Source organism: Ostrinia furnacalis, unplaced genomic scaffold, assembly GCF_004193835.3.
Source record: "Ostrinia furnacalis isolate ACB-3 unplaced genomic scaffold, ASM419383v2 OfSCF2417, whole genome shotgun sequence".
In the NCBI taxonomy this organism is placed as follows: Eukaryota; Metazoa; Arthropoda; class Insecta; order Lepidoptera; family Crambidae; genus Ostrinia; species Ostrinia furnacalis.
Window position 1 is genome coordinate 4,664 of NW_021132656.1, and position 24,490 is coordinate 29,153.

General features: G+C 42.0%; 1 protein-coding gene across 1 annotated transcript; it reads left to right on the top strand.

Annotated features, from left to right (window-relative positions):
* Positions 1-519: 519 nt before the first annotated feature.
* LOC114355520 (mitoferrin-1-like) lies at positions 520-22,231 on the top strand (the record flags this gene model as incomplete). Its single annotated transcript, XM_028308402.1, has 6 exons — positions 520-663; positions 8,867-8,923; positions 16,922-17,061; positions 18,433-18,591; positions 20,435-20,602; positions 22,020-22,231. Coding segments are annotated over 6 exons (809 nt in total), but the record flags the coding sequence as incomplete, so codon positions are not given.
* Positions 22,232-24,490: the final 2,259 nt, after the last annotated feature.

Here is a 24,490-nt window from a genome sequence, read left to right on the forward strand (position 1 = left end):
TAACCTGTAAAATGACTTGCTGATTATTTGTTAATCGCTACATTTGCTAAGTTAGAATACTAAACAATGTTCATTTGTTTCCGTAGATGTTCATGATTCGTGACTTCGTGTAATGTGTTCGTCGATATTTTGTTTGTTATCGCCAAATCAAAATATCTACCTAGTTAACTAGAATTGTAAAACGTAGGCTGATACCCACAGGTACTATCATCAGCCGGCTTATTCTCAATGGTCCACTCCACAGCTCTTTAAAAAAATTAAGTTCATACTTTGATTCCCAACGGATCCACGAGTTCGACAGTTCGTTTTTTAGCATTTTCTTGGTATATTTTAATAATTCAATGGACAAAGAAGAACAATAGAGTCGTGGACCTTTGGGAATAAGCCCATCAGCCCACCATAATTAGAATAGTAACATAAACTGTAAAGATTATGGTGAGGAATAATTGATTATGTACCTACCTACCTAGTAAATGATTTGTCATGATGATCGATGTGTAGCGGCTAGGTGACGTGGAGCTGTTGGTTGCAGGCCCATCCGCGGCATGTCGGCGGTGGTGGTGGGCGCGGGCCCGGCGCACGCGTGCTTCTTCGCCACCTACGAGCACAGCAAGCAGACGCTCGCGCACCTCACCAGGCATCGCCACGAACATCTCACACATGGTAACACTTCCTCTTGCTCGACGCGCAGCTTGAATCGACGTGATGCAAATGACATTCCGTGCTCCGAAGAACAACTTAAGAATAGAATAGAAAACTTTATTTGCAAGAAAGGTATACAAGCAGCCAAAACATAGATTCAAATAGACTTAGGCTGTCCTCGTCAGTTTGAGTTGTTAAGTGACAATAGGGTTCCCCGCGTGATCGAATCAGAAATGAAGAGATTCGCAGGAGAACCAAAGTGACCGACGTAGCCCGCAGAATCGCTAAAATCAGAGCTCGCAGAGCTGATGGTCGCTAGGGGCGCAATAGTTCTCGAGTGGCTACTATGGGCCGGAAGACGGGAGGCGGGCCCCAGTGGACCGACGATCAGGTAAAGGTCGTGGAAAGTGCCTGGATGCGGGCAGCGCTGGACCGGTGGTTGTGGAAATCCTTGGGGGAGGCATTTGTCCAGCAACAGTGGACATAATTCGGCTGAAACGAACTAGGGTTATGATGATGACCCCAGTTTTCAAAGTCCTAAGATGTTTCTACCTTGCTTCTCGAATTTCTCAACTTCGTTACATATTTCTTAACCTTGCTTGGCATATCTTGTTTATTAATATAATTATTATAAAGCCGACAGACATCAAAAGTTACGCAACGTACTAAGTAAAACTGTATCTAAGAATATGAAACTGACAAATAGTTTTTAAAATACCATAAGAGTATGTAGCTACAAGTACATATGCGCGCTACATACATATGTATACCTATACAGACGAAATGTCTGAAGGCTTTTCATGATTTTTTTATTTTAAAATATTTCCCTAATCTACGTAAAGCTTTTGTTAACATGTTCTTTAATGTATTGCTAATTATGCTCATGAAACATAGGTTTTATTTTATCTGATTGGAATCGCTTTCAGTTGTTTTTCAACCATCGCACCAATCTGATTGTATGTTAATTTAAACAACAAGCTCTGGAAATTCATGTAAAGTTAGTTCCCCGAAGTCCGCGTCGATCTCAGCTCACCCATAAAACATGAAGGACAAACTTTATAGAATTTCAAACAGACTCATTTTATACCATTGGTGTTACTGTTTAACACAATCCAGTCATATTTTTAAGTTGTACATGTCGGCTCGTCAGGGATTCGAACCTCAGATATTGTGGGCGAAATAGGGTATCGTGCAATGAGAATGAGACTTGTGTTCGAACACTTTTAATAATCGTCAAACAGAGTTCAAAATCAGCACTTAGTTCTTAGTAACTACTACAATCTAGACTTCGTCGAGCGATAAAATAGGCACTAGGTGAAACGTGGGACAGTTCCGTGACGATGTCTTCTCTTGTCGGCGTCCGGAGCGAAAGTGAGTTCGATCCGTCCCGCCGTGACCGTTACGACTCTGTCGAAGCGCGCCAAAGCGGTGTTGCGCCGATTCGCCGCTAGGTGGCGCACTTGCGTTTCACTTTAGTGTCCGTACTCATGACCGTCTGCGACACGGCCATCCTGCGTGTCACACGTCCTCGTGTGAACATCTGAAAAAACCAAAAGAACAGCACAGTATCCGCTCGGCCAATCCTATTTCAAGCAACTTATTTGCTTTCAGAAATAAGGAAACTAAACTTTCAGTTCTACTAGATACTCTTTCTACTACTATTTACTCTTTCCACTACTATTTACTCTTTCCACTACTATTTACTATTTCCACTACTATTTACTCTTTCCACTACTATTTACTCTTTCCACTACTATTTACTCTTTCCACTACTATTTACTCTTCCAAATAAAAGCCATCCAAGTAGAAGTCTAGTGTCACCAACTAGTAACCACAATAGCAAATTATTAGAAACTACCTAGCTTTTAGGAATTCAATCACTACTAATCACAATTCCTAATAATTGCTACATTGAAGTCGCCGAGACCATGTGGTACATTATCATTACCAAAAATTACTTAAAAATCAAATGAGCCCCAGGTATCACAATTAGCGGTCCCAGTTTTACTACCCTAGCTCGGGAGCCTAAGTCAATCAACCAATGACTTTATGATCTTAGTTACACAAGGCCAGATCCTACTGCACCACCCAGAAATATAGCACTACCGAATTCCCAGGGACTACTCAGAGCAGATACCGGTTTCTAATAGGCTACGGCTACGATATTCTGATACAGTCTCAGACCCATATGACCTTTGCTACACGGCAAGATCGGACTGTACCACCCAGGACTACCACATTACCGAATTCCCACGGACTACCCCACATAGCAGACACCGATTTCCTACGGGCTACGGCTACAGCATCATCCTGGTACAATCTCCGACCAAACAATTGAGAAACCTGTGCTTGTAATTAACTAGATGGAACTTAGTCATCCAACTCGTTTCCCTCACAATCTCAATAGGTACTGGGCCTTCAGGGGTCTTCCTAACACGATCATGTGAATACTCAATACACGTTTGTTAATTAGGGATCTTAAAACATAACGGTCACCATCATAGATTTCCACAATTTGAAACGAAGGTAGATGGGTTGACTCATTATAAAGTGGGTCAGACATGGCGGGAAAACTCGAAATATTAGTCTTTATTTGCAGTAAGACGTCTATTCCCACAGTCAATTACAATTTAATACGAAATAATCAACGATCAGTTAGATTTTAACGGATAACTATTCGGAAACGCGGCAGGTGCGATACAGCGAGACACGTACCACACGTACGCTACTATCTACCTAGCGATCGCTTGATACATTATCAAAACACAATAGAGATTAAGGTCCATCAAAACTCAATAAACTACATCATCATAATAACTAAGGTCAGCAAAGCAGTAAACAATACTCTTCATCTCCATCCGATTGTTTCTTACACCATATCACAAACATGGGCTACCTCCATCCGGTACCCGAATACAACACATCATGGGCTACTTTCATCCAGTACCCAAATACAACACAATCATGGGCTACCTCCCTCCGGTACCCGAATACAAACAATCCGGTGGACTCACAGCGATCGTTTACACCTCCCCGCCAAACGCATGCCATTCACAGTCATGGCCGCACTGCTACGGGAAATCAGGCCCGATTTACGCTTACGACTACGAATGCACGGGAGATGCAAGCAATCTGAGCGACTTGCATACTACGATACTGAGAAAAGTAACTTTAAAATAATTGAGTTTTGATCGACTAATCCTACAACTGGTTTAAGGTCCTTCTCCATATGAATGTAGGAGATTCATTATCATCCATGAAAAAGCAATGTACCTCCATCAAGTACACTCATCTACCAAATACTTTATCTAGCATTTTTGTACTACATTAGACACGTCTACCTCATGCGTTCTAATTTCATTGCAATCCAATGTTCATAATTACACTACCAATTCGCTACCACAATCACTGCTATTAAAACATGAAAGTAAACTAACTCAATTCTAATTATTTTCCAAAATCGAAACTTAACATTTAAGAACATAGAAGTAGCCAGGGCTATGTAACATGATCATTAACTTCAACACTTCAATAATATTAGTCACTAATTAATTCGTAGGACACTCGAGTATCTCCATATGCCACAGTAATCACCATTACTGAAACTGTACCATTAAGTACCATCACAACACTGTGTGCCTCACCCACGGACTACACACTACGGTTTACCAAGACCACGTCCTCTGCCACCGTGTGCATCACTCACCGACTACACACCACGATTTACGGCTCAAGAGCAAACTCGAGTTCCCATTACAGAAAAAATAATCATCATCACCACAACTGTGATCAGCATGTACCTCGACTTCAACTTTAGACTGGTACATGACCCTATGGCATTCTTCTCAATTGATCATGAATAGTAGGTACGCAAGTGCAAAGTGGCAAGGCTGCTACTTTTCTAAGATGAAATCTTATTTAAGCTAACCGCCCGTATTCTACTAAACGAGTACCTACAAGGTAAACCGACAAGGAATTCAGGAAGTCTATTTAAGCAATTCTAATAGTTTTAGTCTATTTACATCCGTCACGTACGTCCGTATCGATAATATTCACATCAGTGGTGAACCTACCACCTAGGAACCAAATAATTTACAATAACATCTTCATTCAATGTAAACTCAGCTGAGGTCACGCGTGATTGAGCACGTGACGTAATTTATTGCATGTTCTTAACGGCCCCCTTTTTTTGATACCATTTGTACCACTGAGCCAAACCAAAAATTATTTTGAACTAGCGGCCGCCCGCGACTTCGTACGCGTGGACCCCGTTTTACCCTTAGGGGTGAAATTTTGAGTTTTTTAGGGTTTACCCGGAAATTATTCAAACTTTTCTCGCTGTAAAAACCATCCTTGGACTTCAACAAACATTTTAAAAAAAGAATTGGTAAAATTGGTCCAGGCGTTGTTGAGTTATGCGCTTACCAACACATTTTGCGATTCATTTTTATATTATAGATTAAGATTCAATTATCACTCGATTGGACGTAATACTAATTGGCAAACAACTACCTTCTACCAGATGGCAAAACATGAAAATTCATCAACTGAAAACTACCTTTGTACTATAAAACGTACTTTAACGAAAATACTAGAGAAAAGCCAAAAAGTACAAGTGCCTTTTAGTCAAATTTAAAGAAATCATCATGAATATTAGGTATGTAAGTGCCACAACTTTGAAAGCCATCCCTGTGACTCTCAAAATGAGTGAATGTTATCCCTGTAACAATCACTAGTAATCATCCCTGTGATTACAATTGCAATTATCCCTGTAACTGCACAATACCCAAGTCATCTCTGTGACTATAGGTTTCTAAATAAAGTAATCATCCCTGTGACTACTATTGCAATTATCCCTGTAACTGCACAATACCCAAGTCATCCCTGTGACTANCTCTAATTTTTCAGTAATTTCAGACGTGGGTTTTTGGGGACCTAACGTGGGTTGGGTTAGGTTTCTTCAAGTTAGGTTCTTTTCAGAACCTAACCCATTTTCAGAATGGTCCCAGCAACCTACCTCTAATTTTTCAGTAATTTCAGACGTGGGTTTTTGGGGACCTAACGTGGGTTGGGTTAGGTTTCTTCAAGTTAGGTTCTTTTCAGAACCTAACCCATTTTCAGAATGGTCCCAGCAACCTACCTCTAATTTTTCAGTAATTTCAGACGTGGGTTTTTGGGGACCTAACGTGGGTTGGGTTAGGTTTCTTCAAGTTAGGTTCTTTTCAGAACCTAACCCATTTTCAGAATGGTCCCAGCAACCTACCTCTAATTTTTCAGTAATTTCAGACGTGGGTTTTTGGGGACCTAACGTGGGTTGGGTTAGGTTTCTTCAAGTTAGGTTCTTTTCAGAACCTAACCCATTTTCAGAATGGTCCCAGCAACCTACCTCTAATTTTTCAGTAATTTCAGACGTGGGTTTTTGGGGACCTAACGTGGGTTGGGTTAGGTTTCTTCAAGTTAGGTTCTTTTCAGAACCTAACCCATTTTCAGAATGGTCCCAGCAACCTACCTCTAATTTTTCAGTAATTTCAGACGTGGGTTTTTGGGGACCTAACGTGGGTTGGGTTAGGTTTCTTCAAGTTAGGTTCTTTTCAGAACCTAACCCATTTTCAGAATGGTCCCAGCAACCTACCTCTAATTTTTCAGTAATTTCAGACGTGGGTTTTTGGGGACCTAACGTGGGTTGGGTTAGGTTTCTTCAAGTTAGGTTCTTTTCAGAACCTAACCCATTTTCAGAATGGTCCCAGCAACCTACCTCTAATTTTTCAGTAATTTCAGACGTGGGTTTTTGGGGACCTAACGTGGGTTGGGTTAGGTTTCTTCAAGTTAGGTTCTTTTCAGAACCTAACCCATTTTCAGAATGGTCCCAGCAACCTACCTCTAATTTTTCAGTAATTTCAGACGTGGGTTTTTGGGGACCTAACGTGGGTTGGGTTAGGTTTCTTCAAGTTAGGTTTAATCATCCCTGTGACTACTATTGCAATTATCCCTGTAACTGCACAATACCCAAGTCATCCCTGTGACTATAGGTTTCAAAATAAAGTAATCATCCCTGTGACTACTATTGCAATTATCCCTGTAACTGCACACTACACCCCAAGTCATCCCTGTGACTATAGGTTTCAAAATAATGTAATCATCCCTGTGACTACATTACTAATCGCAATCATCCCTGTGATCACGATATCGTCATAAGTCGAAAGTCTATGGTCCGTCATCAAGTCAAAATTATGTAATCATCCCTGTGATTACATCACACATCGCAATCATCCCTGTGATTACGAACATAGTGGTAGTCATCCCTGTGACTATCACTCAGTGGCCTCTACATCACTAATATCATTACTCAAATCATCGTTATTACTAATCAATCGGCACTCGACTGATGGGCATTCCTCCAATTCGATCGTTAATCATTACACAACATAAAATGTATTCTGTGCTGACTACTTGTGTTTGACCTATACCGGTCATTACAGTAACATTATTGAAACGTCTGCCACTCAATCTTGGCGACAATATTTAACCAACAACAACAAGTATTCAGCAAAAGAATCAAATGAAAAACAATATCGCTCACCCTTGTGATCCAAAGTACTCGCGGGCAACCTCGTTCCGCGCTGCGCGCCGGTCCAATGTTCTCCACTTGACCGCCGCCGCCGTCCATTGCTGTGAGCTTGACCACTACCCCGTGCCAGTCCAATGCTGTGAGCTTGACCGCCGTCCTGCGCCGGTCCAACGCTGTGAGCTTGACCATCGCCCCGCGCCATCTATCCTGATTTTTCCAACCTTCTGGCCAGTTATATTCCGGGCATACCCTCAGCTCGACTTTGACACCACTGTTCCGCCCTCAGCGCGGTACTAGCCCACCGAGTGAGACGACATTGGTCGAGGCCCAGTGAACGACCAGCGAGCGAGCGGTTTCTGGATGCCAAAGGAGCTTGCCGGTAGTAGGTATAGGTAGGTATGTTCTCATTTTGTTGGTCCAAAATAGCACATCACAAATGTTGGCGTTTTCATTAGCGTGTTGGTTCCAATATCGTTGAAAGTGATCTCAATTGCACGATTCGATCCCAATTCTGATGTCGGCTCGTCAGGGATTCGAACCTCAGATATTGTGGGCGAAATAGGGTATCGTGCAATGAGAATGAGACTTGTGTTCGAACACTTTTAATAATCGTCAAACAGAGTTCAAAATCAGCACTTAGTTCTTAGTAACTACTACAATCTAGACTTCGTCGAGCGATAAAATAGGCACTAGGTGAAACGTGGGACAGTTCCGTGACGATGTCTTCTCTTGTCGGCGTCCGGAGCGAAAGTGAGTTCGATCCGCCCCGCCGTGACCGTTACGACTCTGTCGAAGCGCGCCAAAGCGGTGTTGCGCCGATTCGCCGCTAGGTGGCGCACTTGCGTTTCACTTTAGTGTCCGTACTCATGACCGTCTGCGACATACATATTATACAGTTTTGAATTTTTTATTGTTCCCTAAAATATTTATAGCGCATTTACAAATGATGTGTTTTTATTATCTAACAATTATAAAAATGATATAGATTATAGTGTCTCGTGCGACAGAGAGTTTCCTAAAGTTACAAGTTTAGCATATTTATGCATGACGTGACGATGTGCTCATTGTCAAAATTATGTTAAATTATACTGAATTATTGATGTTTCCGACCAAGATGGTATATACCACATGGCACATTTATTATTATGGCTCAATCAGCCGGCAGTCAGACGTTGACGGTACTGTGATCCGAATTGAGGCTTACAATTGACCGAACAAGTGAGATCATGATAAAATTGACTCTTGAGTACACTACAATAGGTGGACTGAGATTGCAGTTACACATGCTCGTTTCATAAATTATCATTCATCTTCGACTATCACATATTTGGTGGTTCTGTGAAGTTATTATTGTTTTTTTTAATTTGCATGTTTCTTCGCTTTACATTTTTAACGATTGTATTTTTCCCTATTTCCTTTGATTTTAATTGTCATACCTTGGCGAAACTCCCTAGATGTAGATATTGACTGCCGATCAGTATGCTTTTGATTATAATTATCCCTGAACATGGGCATGAAGTTCTTAAAACTAGCAGAACTATAAACTGTTTTAATAGTTTCTTACGCGAATGTGACTAATAGGCCTCTAGGCGAACTGGGACATTCAGAAATGAACATGTTGAAAATTTAATGATTGAAGAATACTGTTGGTTGCAGGTTTGTCCGGCTGCCTGGCCTCGCTCGTGCACGACGCCGTCTCCAACCCCGCTGAAGGTGAGCCCTGAGCTGATCTCTCCCTTATTTCAAATAGAAACATACGCGCGTCAACGCGACATTTTTTTTATATCAGTTACATTACTATTCACAGCATGTCGTTTCGGCGGCTACAGCCGTGATTATAAGTAGACTCTACTGTGAGCACTCTATAAAAATGACGTGTTTCTCGGCCCCTCTATTTTAATTGAAATGGAACGTGAAAGTTTACATAACATCTCTATCAAACTCTCTCTTCCCCTATTCGCTCGTGTTCGCCACATAGATTCCTTTCTGGATACCTATTAAATTACTCTATTAATATTGAACCGTGACCTGCGCTTGAATAATAACTGTGTACGATAACTACGATAGTAAACAGTTGACGTCAGCAGAATTCAAACAACTCAACTTTTTGGGAAACATAAAAACAATATGACTTAATCCGGTTCTACGACTAAAGTTTCTTTCAACATGTTCGTCACACATTGAAGGTGTTAAATTGTCTAAATATTTATGACGTGTAAGGACATTATTTCTTTTGTTAACGTATTACGTTTGTTGTTTGAGTTGACTTCTGTAGGTAATATGCGTCAATCCCCCTTACAAAAAATGTTAAACTAGCGTTGACACTAGTTTAAGTTGATATTTAGTATGGAAATGTCGTACTCCAGCGAAATTATTAAAGTGAACTCTAACCCCGCTTTGACTTAGACCACGGATTTCGACCTCTTTGACTAGTTGCACACTGAACTGCTGCGAATCGCGATGATCCGGAGCGTGCTATCTGCCACGCACGAGGGTCATACGCAAATGTCGGGCGCGTCTCAATAATCTATGCCGTAGTCTCTGTTCAAGAGGCAACTCGGATAAGAATGAATATGTATTATTTGGGTTTGTCGAAAACTACGGTTTAGTATAATATGAAAGACTAGCGGCCGCCCGCGACTTCGTACGCGTGGATCCCGTTTTACCCCCTTCACCTATCTTACGCGGTTTAGATTTTATCATACAAATGTTTTTTCCCGCTAACTCCCGATCCCGTGGGAATTTTGCAATATCCTGTTGTAACTAAGCTTTAAGTTTACTAAGGTACCTGCATGCCAAATTTCAAGCGTCTAACTTAAGCGGTTTGGATTTTTCATACAAAAGGATTTTCCCGCTAATTCCCATTCCCGTGGGAATTTCGGGAATTCCTTTCTTAGTGCACCTCTACGGTACCTAATAGAGATGAAACGGATATCCGGTAACTATCCGGTAGGCCGGATATCCGGCCTAAATTTACTATCCGGCCGGATACCGGATAGTAACTCACTATCCGGCCGGATACCGGATATTAAAAAACTACGACAATTTCCTATTAATAAAATGAAATACATTAATCTTTAAGGTAAACATCAATAAAATGGCTTATTATAATGACGGCTTTTATTTAAAGTCCAAAAAGTTACAAAAAGCCATATATAGGCCTTTAAAAAAACTAATTCCCTTTTCTGGGCTATTCACTCCAATGACGAATACATAAATAGTAAATATCTGTTAAGTCGAAATATTGCCAAATAAAATAGGCGATCTTTTTTCACTAATGGTCTGATGTCATGATGCAGTTCAGTTAGATTACGCAGCAAGTAAACTAATTTAAGGACATCATCCATTTTGGTCCAAAATCAAAAGTGCCGGCCAAAAAATAAAAATGCTGTATTCTGATAGAACACGTCCGCCTTAGCATGTTACTATGGCACCAAAGCTGTAACATCACTGTGAATCGTAGTATTCAAGTTCTAAAAGTCTGTCTTTGTAACATTTACGATTAAACTATTTACTAAAACAAATGAAGTCTTGAGTGAATCTTGCCAAAACATGGCATTTTTAAATGGCTTGGCATGACTTTGGTGCCATAGTGACAAATGCTAAGGCAGACGTGTTCTGTCGGAATACAGCACTTTTTTTTTGGCCGGCACTTTTGATTTTGAACCAAAAATGTATGAATCGTGGATGATGTCCTTTTCGCTATTCAATCACACACTCACGATGGCAACCGAAATCGCCCGAATTGATATGCCCCCTAGGCAAGTGGCAAAATCTGACATTCTATTCGGACTGATTCGATTTTCGAAAAGTGTGACTAGTCTAGTCTACTAATAGATCCACTGATCGCGTTCGAAGCACCTAAACTCGTCACGACATGCAACGAGACAATGGGCCAACTATCCGGCCGCCGGATATCCGGCTATCCGGCCTAGCAGCTGGCCGGATATCCGGTATCCGGTATCCGGCCAAACAACTATCCGTTTCATCTCTAGTACCTAAGCTACGTCCCTTCCAAATTTCAAGTGCCTACGTTTAACCGTTTAGGCTGTGCGTTGATATGTCAGTGAGTCAGTCAGTTTCTTCTTTTATACAGGGTGTTAGGTAAATGGGTATATGAGCCGACACTAGCCCATGTTAACATGGTCATATAAATGGTATGGTGAAGTCAGAAATTTTATATCATCATTTTAATTTTTTTAATTTTCATACAAAAAAAATTGATAAAATCCGATTTGTATGAAAAAATAAAATAATTAAAATGAAGATATCAATTTTCTGACTTCACCATACCATTCACCATACATATGTTAACATGGGCTAGTGTCGGCTCATATACCCATTTACCTAACACCCTGTATATTTAGATAAATAGATAAATACATTGATGTCATTAGTTCCGTCAAACGTATAATATGACAAATGGATGATTGGTGTAAAATCAGAATATTTTTCATGCAAAAACTCTAAATGGTGGGTTGTCCTTTGACCATACATAACACTATTCACTATCCTGGTCAAAGGTCAAATCGCTTAAGAAATCTGTGTTTCTTTAGATTTGTTCGTGACTTGGAATATATTATTATGGTTATTGTCGCCAAAACATTTTATTATCTATGTGCAGTATTGCTACAATTACCACGATACGGATAGTGTTGTGGCCACTTAAGTCGCTATTTATAGCTTCTCTATCGTCTCGCGCGTTTGTTTTGACATCATCATTATCGTTCAACTCAGGCTTGTCGGTTGTCCACTGCTGAGAATAGTTTGGATTTGGAACTGTCGGTAGCGAGATACAATGTGGTCCGCTCCGCATCACTACCGTTTAGAAATCGAGGTCATTAGCGATAATACTGCAATTTTAGCTTATTTCTAGATCATTAAAAATATGATGAACCAACAGCTTCATTGAACACTTATTAATAGTCCAATTTTCAGTAGGGACGTTGAAAAAACAACTGTTTCCATTCCATATTTTAAAGTGTTTGATGACAGGTATCAGCATTAATATTTTGTTTACAAACAAGCTTACGATTATCACAACTATTTAATCATCACGAATCTGATTGTAGCCGAGGAAATCCTTTATTAATTTTCTTTATCGAGTCTCGTAAAGGATAATTTTAGAAACTCAAATCACTCAAATGTCGAGTTTAAAGTTTCAGCCAAATACACCCCTAAGCTCGTGTTTAATCTAAATTACAATAACTTTCATCGATGGGCATCGCTATGAAAATAAATATTGAAGAAAGGCTGAATAAAACCATGAAATGTGTCCGATCGCAAGAACCTTGAAGTGTAGTTACGCTTCGGAAAATTATTTATTGATACAATACGTACCAACATGTTTGTAACTGCGTGTTGCGCTTGGAAGTTCAATGTAGCAATGTAGTTTGCTATATTAAAGACCCCGTTCACCATTTATAACATTAAGTCCTATGATTCCTACTGGTTAAAATATAATTTAGCTAATTCTCATTAGGTCTGACTTTTCTTTGGTCGTATAAAAGCAAAACTACTACAGTTGCCTTGAGAAAGCGTAAATCGTCGTAGATAATTATCATTTGGAACACAAAACAGTATTGGCATATATTGTAGCTAATGATAATATGTAAATACCTACTTAAGGTGGCAGATAATGTACTAACTCCAACGCAATCTATGGCTCTATCTCAACATTGACAGTTGCCTCTCTCATCTCCATATTATTATCACTACTGTTTTCCTTCCTCTTTATTTTTGACCAGGAATAGTAATTACACTAGGGGCTTATACAAAAGTATCTTATTAGCACTAAGTGTTACTATCAAATGTTACCAAGTACCGCCACACAATGGTCACATAATTTATCCGTTTTCTTATTATACAGGGTGTTACTTTGCATTCTTGCCATATTTACAGAGGTGACTATATTACTGATACTGATCACAAATCCGTTAAAAAATAATGCCCGAAAAAATTTTTTTTTAATCTTGAGTATTTTATTTTATCGACAATCTGTTAAACACATCACTAATTATCGTAACGCATGCACATCACTTGTTGGCGATGGCGATGAAGACTTTTTTACTTTTTATTGTATTTTTAAATATCTATTGCAATCTATTGTCTTTAAAATGTCTTTTTGACACTTGTAAAAAACTGAGAAATCCATCAATCACAAATCACGTTATAAATTATACAAAAATGTCTGAAGTGTATTCAAACAACGAATAATTTAATCAAAATGGTGCCTGGAGTGCCTGCAAGACGTCTTAGACGAAATGCTTGATGACGTACCCTTAGCGTTACACCAAATGCTCTACTAGCAGCAGGATGGTGCTCCCCCACAATAAGGACGTCAAGTGCGCGAATAATACGTTTGGTGAACAGTGGATTGGACGAGTGGTCCAGTAGCTTGACCACCACGATCCTCGGACCTGACACCAATGGATTTTTGGCGTGACTTGAAACGACTGGTATGCGCAGAAGAGATAAACAGTGTAAACGTGTTACATGAAAGGATTGTTTTAGTGAAACTGTGAGACAAAACGTTTATGTGTTGCGAAAACTAAAGCGAAAAACCTACGCTTCGCCGTGCTAGACTGTGCCTTCATCAGAACGGAGGACACTTTGAACACTTGCTTCGCAGTACGTAAACTTTGTAAGTAGGAACTTATAAATAAATAATTAATTGTGAATAAGGTGATTTCATTTCATACTTAATTTATTAATTTGTAAAAATAGGGTACAATGTTAAAATTAATTAAAACCCTAATAATTATTACGTATTTTTAACGGTCCTAAGCCCGTAAAGTAGAAACTGAGAGTAGAAAGGGAAATCTGAAATCAACTGAAGAGTATTTTAAAATAATTATTATGACTGTATAAAAAGACTGGTACCCAGAGCCATAAATTAACAGATTATTAAGAACTAGGCCACGCCCACTAGGTTTATTCCACTTGCACCTGTAGAACGTGCGAGACAAAATTGGTTTATTCCGATTTGTACTGAAAAACCAAATTTACTAAAATCTTAGTGTACTTTCTTTATGGGAGTCTCTTGTTTATCTTAAATAATAGGTATTGTTCCCTACTTTTATCTCTGTGAATATGGCAAGAATGCAAAGTAACACGGTGTATGAATCCACGTTGCAGATGTTTTTATGTAAATGATTTGCTTGAACTAATCGCGGCGGCAGTGGGGGCGTGGGGCGAGCAGTCGCGACAAGCACAACTCGCTACTTACTGGTCGGTTTTCCTTGTGTGTGCGCTTCTAGGAAGCCGTGATGCAATTAGTCGTAACGAGACGCCGCGCGCGGGCAGATTTCCAATGCACTATGAATGGCGCAACGCTCATAGGTTAGAAATGATAGCGATGTCCGATTCGCGCCCGCTTTCCTCTGCCTACTCTGTGGGGCTATCGGCGATCTATGTATGTGGGACGGTTATACCACACGGCGCGCCAAATGTAGAGCTCATGATATGATAGCAATAAAAAATATAAAAAATCCCTTTAATCACATCACATTACACAATTTATTATTTAAATTATTTATGCAAAAAGTACTGAACAGAATCTGATGAAAGCTTAGGACAGATGTTATCTTTTAATCCAGTCGATGGAGAGGCGGACCGCTAGTCACAATTTTATAATCTCTGTCACTAATATCACTGGGTATATCATCATTAACCGCCTTCAGGCGGAACAGCGCGGCTTGTCCTCCAAGTTTGAAATCAATACAATAGTTATCATAAATAATGCACGGCGTGTTGAGCCAACAGACTGGCAGCCTGTTGTGGGAACCGCGCCACATCCTCCGGCGCCGTCAACACGGGAAGCTCTGAGTCAACACTGCATGCACCATCTCCGCGCGCCCCTTGCACGCACACTCTTGTTCTTATGAGGATAATACCTCATTTAATTGTTCGGCATTCTTTCACAAGTTCTTGTCTAAATTTCATTGAGCTTAATGTCAACCTTTGTTGTTGCGATTACTACATAATTATACTTATTCTTGACGGTTACATTTGTTCATCGAAGTCATATTTTTCCTGAATCGCGTCGCGTCATACATACTAGCTAACTAATTTCGCATCTATAGTTTAATATCTTTTAATATGATGTGAAACGAGGTTAGGTAAAAGTAAGTCAATCCGGTCGCTATAAATACATAACTTTTAATTGTGTCGTCTAGACGTATCGATCTTAGCTCTTAAACGTTCAACTCTTTGCTGAGTGAATAGTAGGTTTTGCTTCAGCATCAGGTCGTCATGATTCAGGTCTCGATTCGGAGATAACTTCAAGATAGAGACTGATGAAGAGCTTACGGTCATTCTCCTGAATAAGCCACAGAGAACAGAATATCTATTGTCATTTTTAAATTCAAGCACTGAAACACGCTAATACCTTAAATGCTTACCTGATCTGATTGGAAGTGGCATAGCGATTGTAAATTTTACATCTTTGATCTTATAGTGTCATTGCGAAGCGACCTTAACCACTCTCCTGATAATTGTCGTCGGGGAGACCCTAATGTTTGAGGCCGTTCACACCATCGCTTATCGCGGTTCTTTATCTATGTGGGTAAGGTATATTATTACTCGCCTTGTCTGCCACTAGAGTAAACACCATACGCGGGTCACTGATTGCAAACATCCTAATGTCCGATTTTACTTGTTATTATTTACCTTAGACTCCAGGCCGTTGCTAGTCTAGCTAGACCTTCGCTACAGATCGGAAACGAAGAGAAACAAACATTTCTAGTTCCATTGCCTTAGTAGTAGATTTCTATAACTCATGGGTATAGAAAGATCTAATAGAATTTACTTTAATGTAGGTACATTGCACAAAACGGACACATAAAATAAGTATGTGCATTGCATCATAAAATTACGCCAGCTATAGGCTACAGCTACATGTGTACGTTCTTTCTGATCTGTTGGGAATTCCCTATTCCAATTGATAATATTCATAGAACATAAAATCTTTTATGCTTAAAATCTGATCGTAAAATAAATAATAAACATTTCCTCGTGCAGCAAAGAGGAAAAATATGACGGTCTAAACGAATCTAGATACACCTACAACCCGGTCAAGTTAACTACGCACCTGACTGGACAGCGACTGTCCCTCGCACTCACCCGCGCACCTCCCCTCGTTCGCCCTGTCCTACCAGTTTCGATGTGACGTCACGGCAGCCAGGTGCGCTGTTAACTCGACCGGGTACTAATTTCAAAGCTTTCCGGATAGGATTCTGAAATGTGATTGTTTTCCCAGTACGATTTGTGTTCGAAGATTTGAATAGGGCGCACTTGCCACTTCTATTTTGATAGCGACTTGAGGAAATCTTTGAAACATTAGTTAATTTTTTAGTGTTGTATTAATGAGGGATATCGTTTTAGCGCTCACCAGTTAGCGCCACTGTAGAGTAAGGTCCTGTCACTTGCTAGTAGAGAAGACAGTGGCACCAACTGGTGAGCGCTAAAGTGGTAGGAGGACTAGTCGCATTTGCACTCATCAAGATGGCGCCACTGTAGAGTAAGGTCCTGTCACTTGCTAGTAGAGAAGACAGTGGCACCAACTTGTGAGCGCTAAAGTGGTAGGAGGACTAGTCGCACTTGCACTCATCAAGATGGCGCCACTGTAAAGTAAGGTCCTGTCAATCGTCAGGGGTGCCAACTGTTAATTTTAAAAACGATAGCCCTCATTGTTTGGCTATGTGTTTCCAGTGGTGAAGCAGCGGCTGCAGATGCTGAACTCGCCGTACCGCGGCGTGTGGGAGTGCGCGCGCCACGTGTACCGCGCCGAGGGCCTGCGCGCCTTCTACCGCTCCTACGCCACGCAGGTCGCCATGAACGTGCCCTTCCAGGTCAGTGACTTCCACATCATCATCATCATTTCAGCCACAACACGTCCACTGCTGAACGGGACTATTCCCACCGCTGCAACTCCTGTATAACCAGGATCTACAGCTTGACCGCCAATAAAAACCCAACCAGTGAAGGTCAAGTTTGTCCCGGGGGAAAGTTAAACTGTCATTGGATCCACAACGAAATTAATCAGAAGAACATAGAGGGAGTTCGAAGATAAGGTTCGACTTCCCTCCAGTGCTAAGCGGATGACAGGTGACAAACAGAGGTTCCACTGACTGAACGTAAGCATCCCCCAATGATGTCCAGCGTTTTCCTGCTAACTTTATGAGGTTGTCCACCTTGTAGGTTGGTCATCCTACGCTGCGCTTTTAAGTACGTGGCCTCCACTCCTTACTGCCCCGTTGTCTGTCAGATTTGTGTACTATGTGCCTTACCCATTGCTACTTCAACTTGCTAATCCATCGGGCTATGTCAGCGACTTTAGTTCGTCGATTTTCTCATTTCTTCGAACATAACCTTCTCCATGGCACCCCTCATCTCTGTACTAAAAAACGTTGATCTACTTGTAACACAAGTCAGGGAGCATTCAAGTATTACGTAACGCAATTTGGGGGGGAGGGGGGTCTCGTAAAACGTTACGATGCGTTACAGGGGCGGGAGGGGGTCTTTCTTACAAGATGTTACGTAACATTGTTTTATTTAGGGAATCCATGCCCGTTTTCGCCATCAATCCCTATTTTTTAAGTAGCCCCTATGGTTACAAATAACAGGAATTTAGTTTACATAAGGGTGACTTTTAAATTAGGGATTGATAGTGAAACCGGGCATAAAACTCCCAAATTGGCAACCCTTTTTGTTTACGTTTTACGGGGAATCTTTCGATTGTATTATAGTCTGGTCGTCATTTTTCATTTGTTCTCGCAAGTTGGCAAACCTTTAAGGTAAAAATGGACACTTGAGTGTTACGTAACGTTTAGAGGGGGGGGGGGGGGGTAAAAAATATAGCTTATAAATACCGAAAAATGTTTCAAATAACTGTAATCCACACTAATTTACGCTTCTAAATAATATATTAGAAACATCCTGTGATTAAATTTAACAAAATTACAAACTAAACATGTATTGTCAAAAGTTACTTGAAAACAATGAAAAAATACTTTTCAAAATAAAACACACGTGTTTGTTGTCACGGCAAAAACCACATGGCCGATATTAATTGATTTTAGTTGTGTATCGCTGAGTGTTGCAATTACAGACATTCAATAAATACTTTACGTAATATGAGGGTGGTACAATTTACCCGGCGGTACAATATACCGAACTCTCCCCTATGAGTTTTTGAAGGTGTCATGACCGTTGTCCGGCAGGCGCTGCACTTCGTGACGTACGAGTGGTGCCAGGCGGCGCTGAACCCGGCGCGCGCGTACGACCCGGTGGCCCACGCGCTCAGCGGCGCCTGCGCGGGCGCGCTCGCCGCCGCCTCCACCACGCCGCTCGACGTCTGCAAGACCGTGCTCAACACGCAGGTGGGTGCGGCCTGTGTCCCGCAGGCCCGGGTGACGTGGTGGAGCGGTGTAGTGACGTACGAGCCGCCTCCACCACGCCGCTCGACGTCTGCAAGACCGTGCTCAACACGCAGGTGGGTGCGGCCTGTGTCCCGCAGGCCCGGGTGACGTGGTGGAGCGGTGTAGTGACGTACGAGCCGCCTCCACCACGCCGCTCGACGTCTGCAAGACCGTGCTCAACACGCAGGTGGGTGCGGCCTGTGTCCCGCAGGCCCGGGTGACGTGGTGGAGCGGTGTAGTGACGTACGAGCCGCCTCCACCACGCCGCTCGACGTCTGCAAGACCGTGCTCAACACGCAGGTGGGTGCGGCCTGTGTCCCGCAGGCCCGGGTGACGTGGTGGAGCGGTGTAGTGACGTACGAGCCGCCTCCACCACGCCGCTCGACGTCTGCAAGACCGTGCTCAACACGCAGGTGGGTGCGGCCTGTGTCCCGCAGGCCCGGGTGACGTGGTGGAGCGGTGTAGTGACGTACGAGCCGCCTCCACCACGCCGCTCGACGTCTGCAAGACCGTGCTCAACACGCAGGTGGGTGCGGCCTGTGTCCCGCAGGCCCGGGTGACGTGGTGGAGCGGTGTAGTGACGTACGAGCCGCCTCCACCACGCCGCTCGACGTCTGCAAGACCGTGCTCAACACGCAGGTGGGTGCGGCCTGTGTCCCGCAGGCCCGGGTGACGTGGTGGAGCGGTGTAGTGACGTACGAGCCGCCTCCACCACGCCGCTCGACGTCTGCAAGACCGTGCTCAACACGCAGGTGGGTGCGGCCTGTGTCCCGCAGGCCCGGGTGACGTGGTGGAGCGGTGTAGTGACGTACGAGCCGCCTCCACCACGCCGCTCGACGTCTGCAAGACCGTGCTCAACACGCAGGTGGGTGCGGCCTGTGTCCCGCAGGCCCGGGTGACGTGGTGGAGCGGTGTAGTGACGTACGAGCCGCCTCCACCACGCCGCTCGACGTCTGCAAGACCGTGCTCAACACGCAGGTGGGTGTAGGGCTGGTGTAGGAACTGCGCATGGAGATCTAGAGAGATGCCAACTAATGCGCCGAGTTCGAAACCCAGTGTCGCATTAGAAATTCACATACACAAAGTAATCAAAATAAAAACAACACATTGCATTGAGTGCGACTAAAGCCTGATCCTTGAGCACGTAGAATTTTGTCCAATGACCCCAAGCTACCCATCCTTTACCCCACCGTTGCTGTCGCACTCGCAACCTCACTGCGGGCGCGCCTCGCACAGTCGCGTCAGCAATATAATTACGCGCGAGCGATAAGGATGGGTAGCTTGGGGTCATTGGACAAAATTCTACGTGCTCACGGAGCAGGCTTTATACGTACGCATACTACATTGAGACGACATGACCGGCAACGGGCAGTTAACACTGTTGCCGATAGTACAGCACCATTACATGCGCAGTGATGTACAATGAATGTACTCAACGTTCGAATAATCTTTAGTACTACGCAAGCAATGTAAACTGTTTGTTACATTAAGCCATGTATTCATTAGGCATCCACATTTGCTCTCCACTCATAGCGGGGAGCACGGCAACATGTATCATAAACATTGTTTCATCACCTATGTTTATGGACTGTTTATAAACTGTTTACAGAGATGATGAAACATTATGAAACATTGTTTATGAACAGTTTATAAACAGTGTTTTTTATCAACAAAGTTTGCCTAATGAATACATGGCTTTATGATGCATCATCGCGAGCAACGTGTTCTATTTTTGGGCATATTGCTGCGACACTGGCCCCGCCCACTTTTCACACCTCCCTTCAGTTGGTGATCTGTGTGGCAGGAGGCGGCGGCGCGCGCGGACGGGCTGCTGGAGGCGGCGTCGGCGGTGCTGCGCGCGACGGGCCCGCTGGGCTTCTTCAAGGGCGTGCAGGCGCGCGTGCTGTACCAGATGCCCGCCGCCGCCATCTGCTGGCTCACCTACGAGACCATCAAGCACGCGCTCGCCAAGGTAAGTCTCCGCCCCTCTCCTGACAAAGCTGTTATAGAGTCCGCGAGCCGAGAAGATAGTACAATCTCGTGCAATGACCCCGAGCTACCTGTCCTTATCGCTCGCGCGTAATAGGCTATTGGACACCATTCCCCATAACACAGTGAGTGCGAGCGCGACAGCAATACAATAGACGTGTTGACGCCACCAATCAATTGACGTACTTTTTAAAACTGTCAAATCGAGACTCCCATAGATTTTGTATGGCAATACAAGCAAGTGACGTCACTATTTTGTCATCTCAATTAAACTACTTTTTCAATTACAATGCAACCAAAAATCTTAATTTACAGGTAATTTAAAATTAATTAAGTTTTTAAGACTAGAATGAGGTGTATTTTTAAAAAAGTTGTGATTTTGAATTATTGGGGAATGGTGTCCAATATTCTATTACGCGCGAGCGAAATGAGGGTTTTCGCGAATGAAAAATCCGCCAGATGGCAATACGTAGACGCAAGGTCCAAATGCTGCATGATTGGTTATTTTTGACATGACATTGACAGATATGTCAAAATCCACCAATCACGCAGCAGTCAGACCCCACATCCACGTCCCGCCATCTAGCGGATCTTTCATTCGCGAAAACCTTCATTGTATCTGCACGAGGACCGGACTGTATCAATCCTTTTAAAATTCCTTGAACTGCAAATCTCGACACATTGTAAATTGTGTCGTATCTTTTGTATATTTCTTTCTTTTTCCTTTCTTGTGTTATGTGGTGTAATAATAAAGTGTTCTACTATCTATTGTAAAACTATTTTTTCTCAGCCAGATTGCTACATGGGTTAACTGCTTTAACATCCTGGTTTCATTGCTCCTATACTTTCTTATTTGTTAATTATTTTTATCAGTTTGTAATGTTCATTTTTACTTACATAACTTCTTGCTGTGCTTACCATTGTTGAGACGCTCTGTGCGACTGTCTTTGATCACTAATCACTGGTATTGTTCGTTTTTTTATGGTTTGGGTGCATGTTGTGTTTTCTGTTTATCAATCAAGTTTTGTGTGTATTTGTTTGTCTAAAGTTACTGACTTGTGGTTCGGGGTATTTTGTGTCCTTTTAAAACGTTTGTCATGTATGTGAGTAGCTATTTTTTTTTTGTAAAAGTAATTTCAGTTCGATATTTTTTCGTTTTCACATGTCAATGTCGTTCAGTCTAAACCATTTAAAGAAATCATACATACTTAATTACGCGTTAGTAAGATCATCCTTTTCCCCGCCATCGAATCGTTGCACACCCACACGGCCCGGTCAGTAAGCTTGGCATCCAAACGCGCGGAACTGCGGCCCCCGCTGAGGTCCCCTGTTGCCCGTAGGACGTGGGCCGGCCGTGCGCCGTGGTGGCCGAGTCGCCCTAACGCGCGTCCTGCCCGCAGATCGAGCCGCCGCCCGCCGGTAGTGCCGCGCCCGGTAGTGCAGCCGCCAGTAGTGCCGCGCCGCCGCTGGCCTGCGCCGCGCTGCGACTGGCCGCCGCCGCGCCCGACCCGCGACATCCTGCGCCGCTCACGCGTACCTAAGGCGGCGCGAGGGTCGATCTTGAACGTCCACTAAATTCCTGTACATAGCCACCGACGCGCAGTGTTGCCAACAGCTAGGAATTTAACAGAAAGTTGCTAGATTGAGTATTTTTTTCTCCCTAAAAAGTAACTAGAAGTAGCTGAATTCCGAAGTAAATAAAATACTAAAGAAATAAAACACTGAAGTTAATAAATCAGCTATAAACTTTAATCAACTTAACTTTAATACTGCTACTTAATTAACAAATAACAGAAGACAATATTTTGATTATCTACCGATTTAAGTGAGTCGAATCGTTTATTGCTAATACTAATTTTGTTTGTCGGGGATGCCGCTACCATAACTTTGTAAAAATATATCATAATCAATAGTTGCTAGAAAAAGTAGCTAAAAAGTTTAGCTACTAGTTAAAAGAAAAAGTAGCTGCCTGACATCAAAAAGTTGCTAAAACTAGCTATAAAGTAGCTAAGTTGGCAACACTGCCGACGCGTCGACCGACGCTCGCACACTTCAGTACGGCTAGCACGAAAAACTTTCGAGTTCAAATCGTTTACGTACTCGAATCGCCATCAATAGATTTAGTAAGAAAACTACAACAGCGCCCTTGTGAACGCGTCGTAAAGTGAACTTTGTATGAGATGTGGTTGCACGAAACTTATTTTGAGTAGAGTTGTCCCGTTATCATTTATTTATTTATTTATAATCTGCTTGAAGGCTTACAGAAAGTCCAACGCGCCAACAAGTTATACAATACAGATAATTTATAATAGCAATTTCAATATGTGAAATTGTCAAATAATTAAAACGATAAATTAAATAATAGTCAAATAACATTAAAATAAAATACATAAAATAATTAAGTCCAAAATAGAATGTCATACCTAAGACTACTAATAAGAATAAATTAATATTTAATTCAAAATAATAATAATATTTAATTCAAAGATTAAGTATCGAATTTTATCGAGTACGCAAACGATTCGAAGACGAAAGTTGTTCATGCTAGAGGTACTGTATCTTCGAAACGTTGACGTTCTGCCGGGTGCGACCCGTCGACTTTTTGAAGCATCGCTCCGACCCCGTTGTCGACGACCGTTGACGGTCGCTCTTTGACGCGGGCGGTGCACTGTTACTGGTCGCCTCGACTTCGTGTCGGCAAAATTTCACCTCGAATGAAATTGAACGAAAATTAACAGAAAAAAAAAACAGTTTATCGATATACATTACGACCGTTCAGAATCGACCCCGGGATACACAGGAGACCAAAAACAGTTATATTTGATAACGCAATCGTGAAATACGACAAGTATTCGATGTGATGTACTCAACGTTGTAATAAAATTTGTACCTACTTTGGAAATATTCATGGTATCGAACTATCAAAATTTATTCTAGTTTCAATCAAAATGGTATCAAATAAAAACCCTCAACCGTTCGATCTACCGGAACGTTTCCAATGAAGGTCTAAGAAATATTTGATCGATTGACGAGATCGACTTATTGTAAATAAATATCCAGTCGATAAGTTACGTTTGTAAACCTATGTTCATGTTCTGGAAACAAATATTAACGTGACCCTTCGCTGTCTCGCGAAGTATACATATATTACATATTTATTTCATTTGAAACTTTTGTCGAAATAAAATTGTAGCAAAAGTAACAAATCTGAAACTGCAGATACTACCTACTTATTATAGTCTTGAACCATCATCTACTTTAAAGTAATAAAAAGACAAGTTACGTAGGTTAAATATTTGTTTTCAGAATATATTCGCTTGTAATGTTATAACGAAATAAGTTTGCATAGCAATTAAAAAGTAAAATATGAAATTTAAATGCGCACGCAACGTGTGAGATAAATAAAATACTTTACTTTCAAAAAGTATAGTGATGAAACGTAATGCTTGCACATTTTGTTCGTTTTTAACCGCATCGTAAATCATGTTCACTTCAGTTCAACCGCAGCCTCCGCTCCTCTCATTGTCAATTATTTAAGACGACGTTACTGCATTTTTGCATCGGAGTTTCCTACAATGATGTTGATAATTTAAAACGATCAATTAAGTACCGTAGAGTGAGTGAGTGTTTGTGTGTCGATGTCGCGAGACCCGCGCCTGCCCCCGCGCGGCCCAGCAATGTCTATCAGTTTTAGGACACAGCTACAATACAAACGTCTAAAACTGCATTCACATTTTTGGAGTCGGTCGCCCGTCGCCGGCGGATCCTCCTGAGTTTCTTATCCCTTATTGTTATTCTAAATTAAGCCTTATTTTATAAAAAAGAGTTCCTTATTTTTACCTTAACGATGCGCCGGCGAGGCGACCCGCCG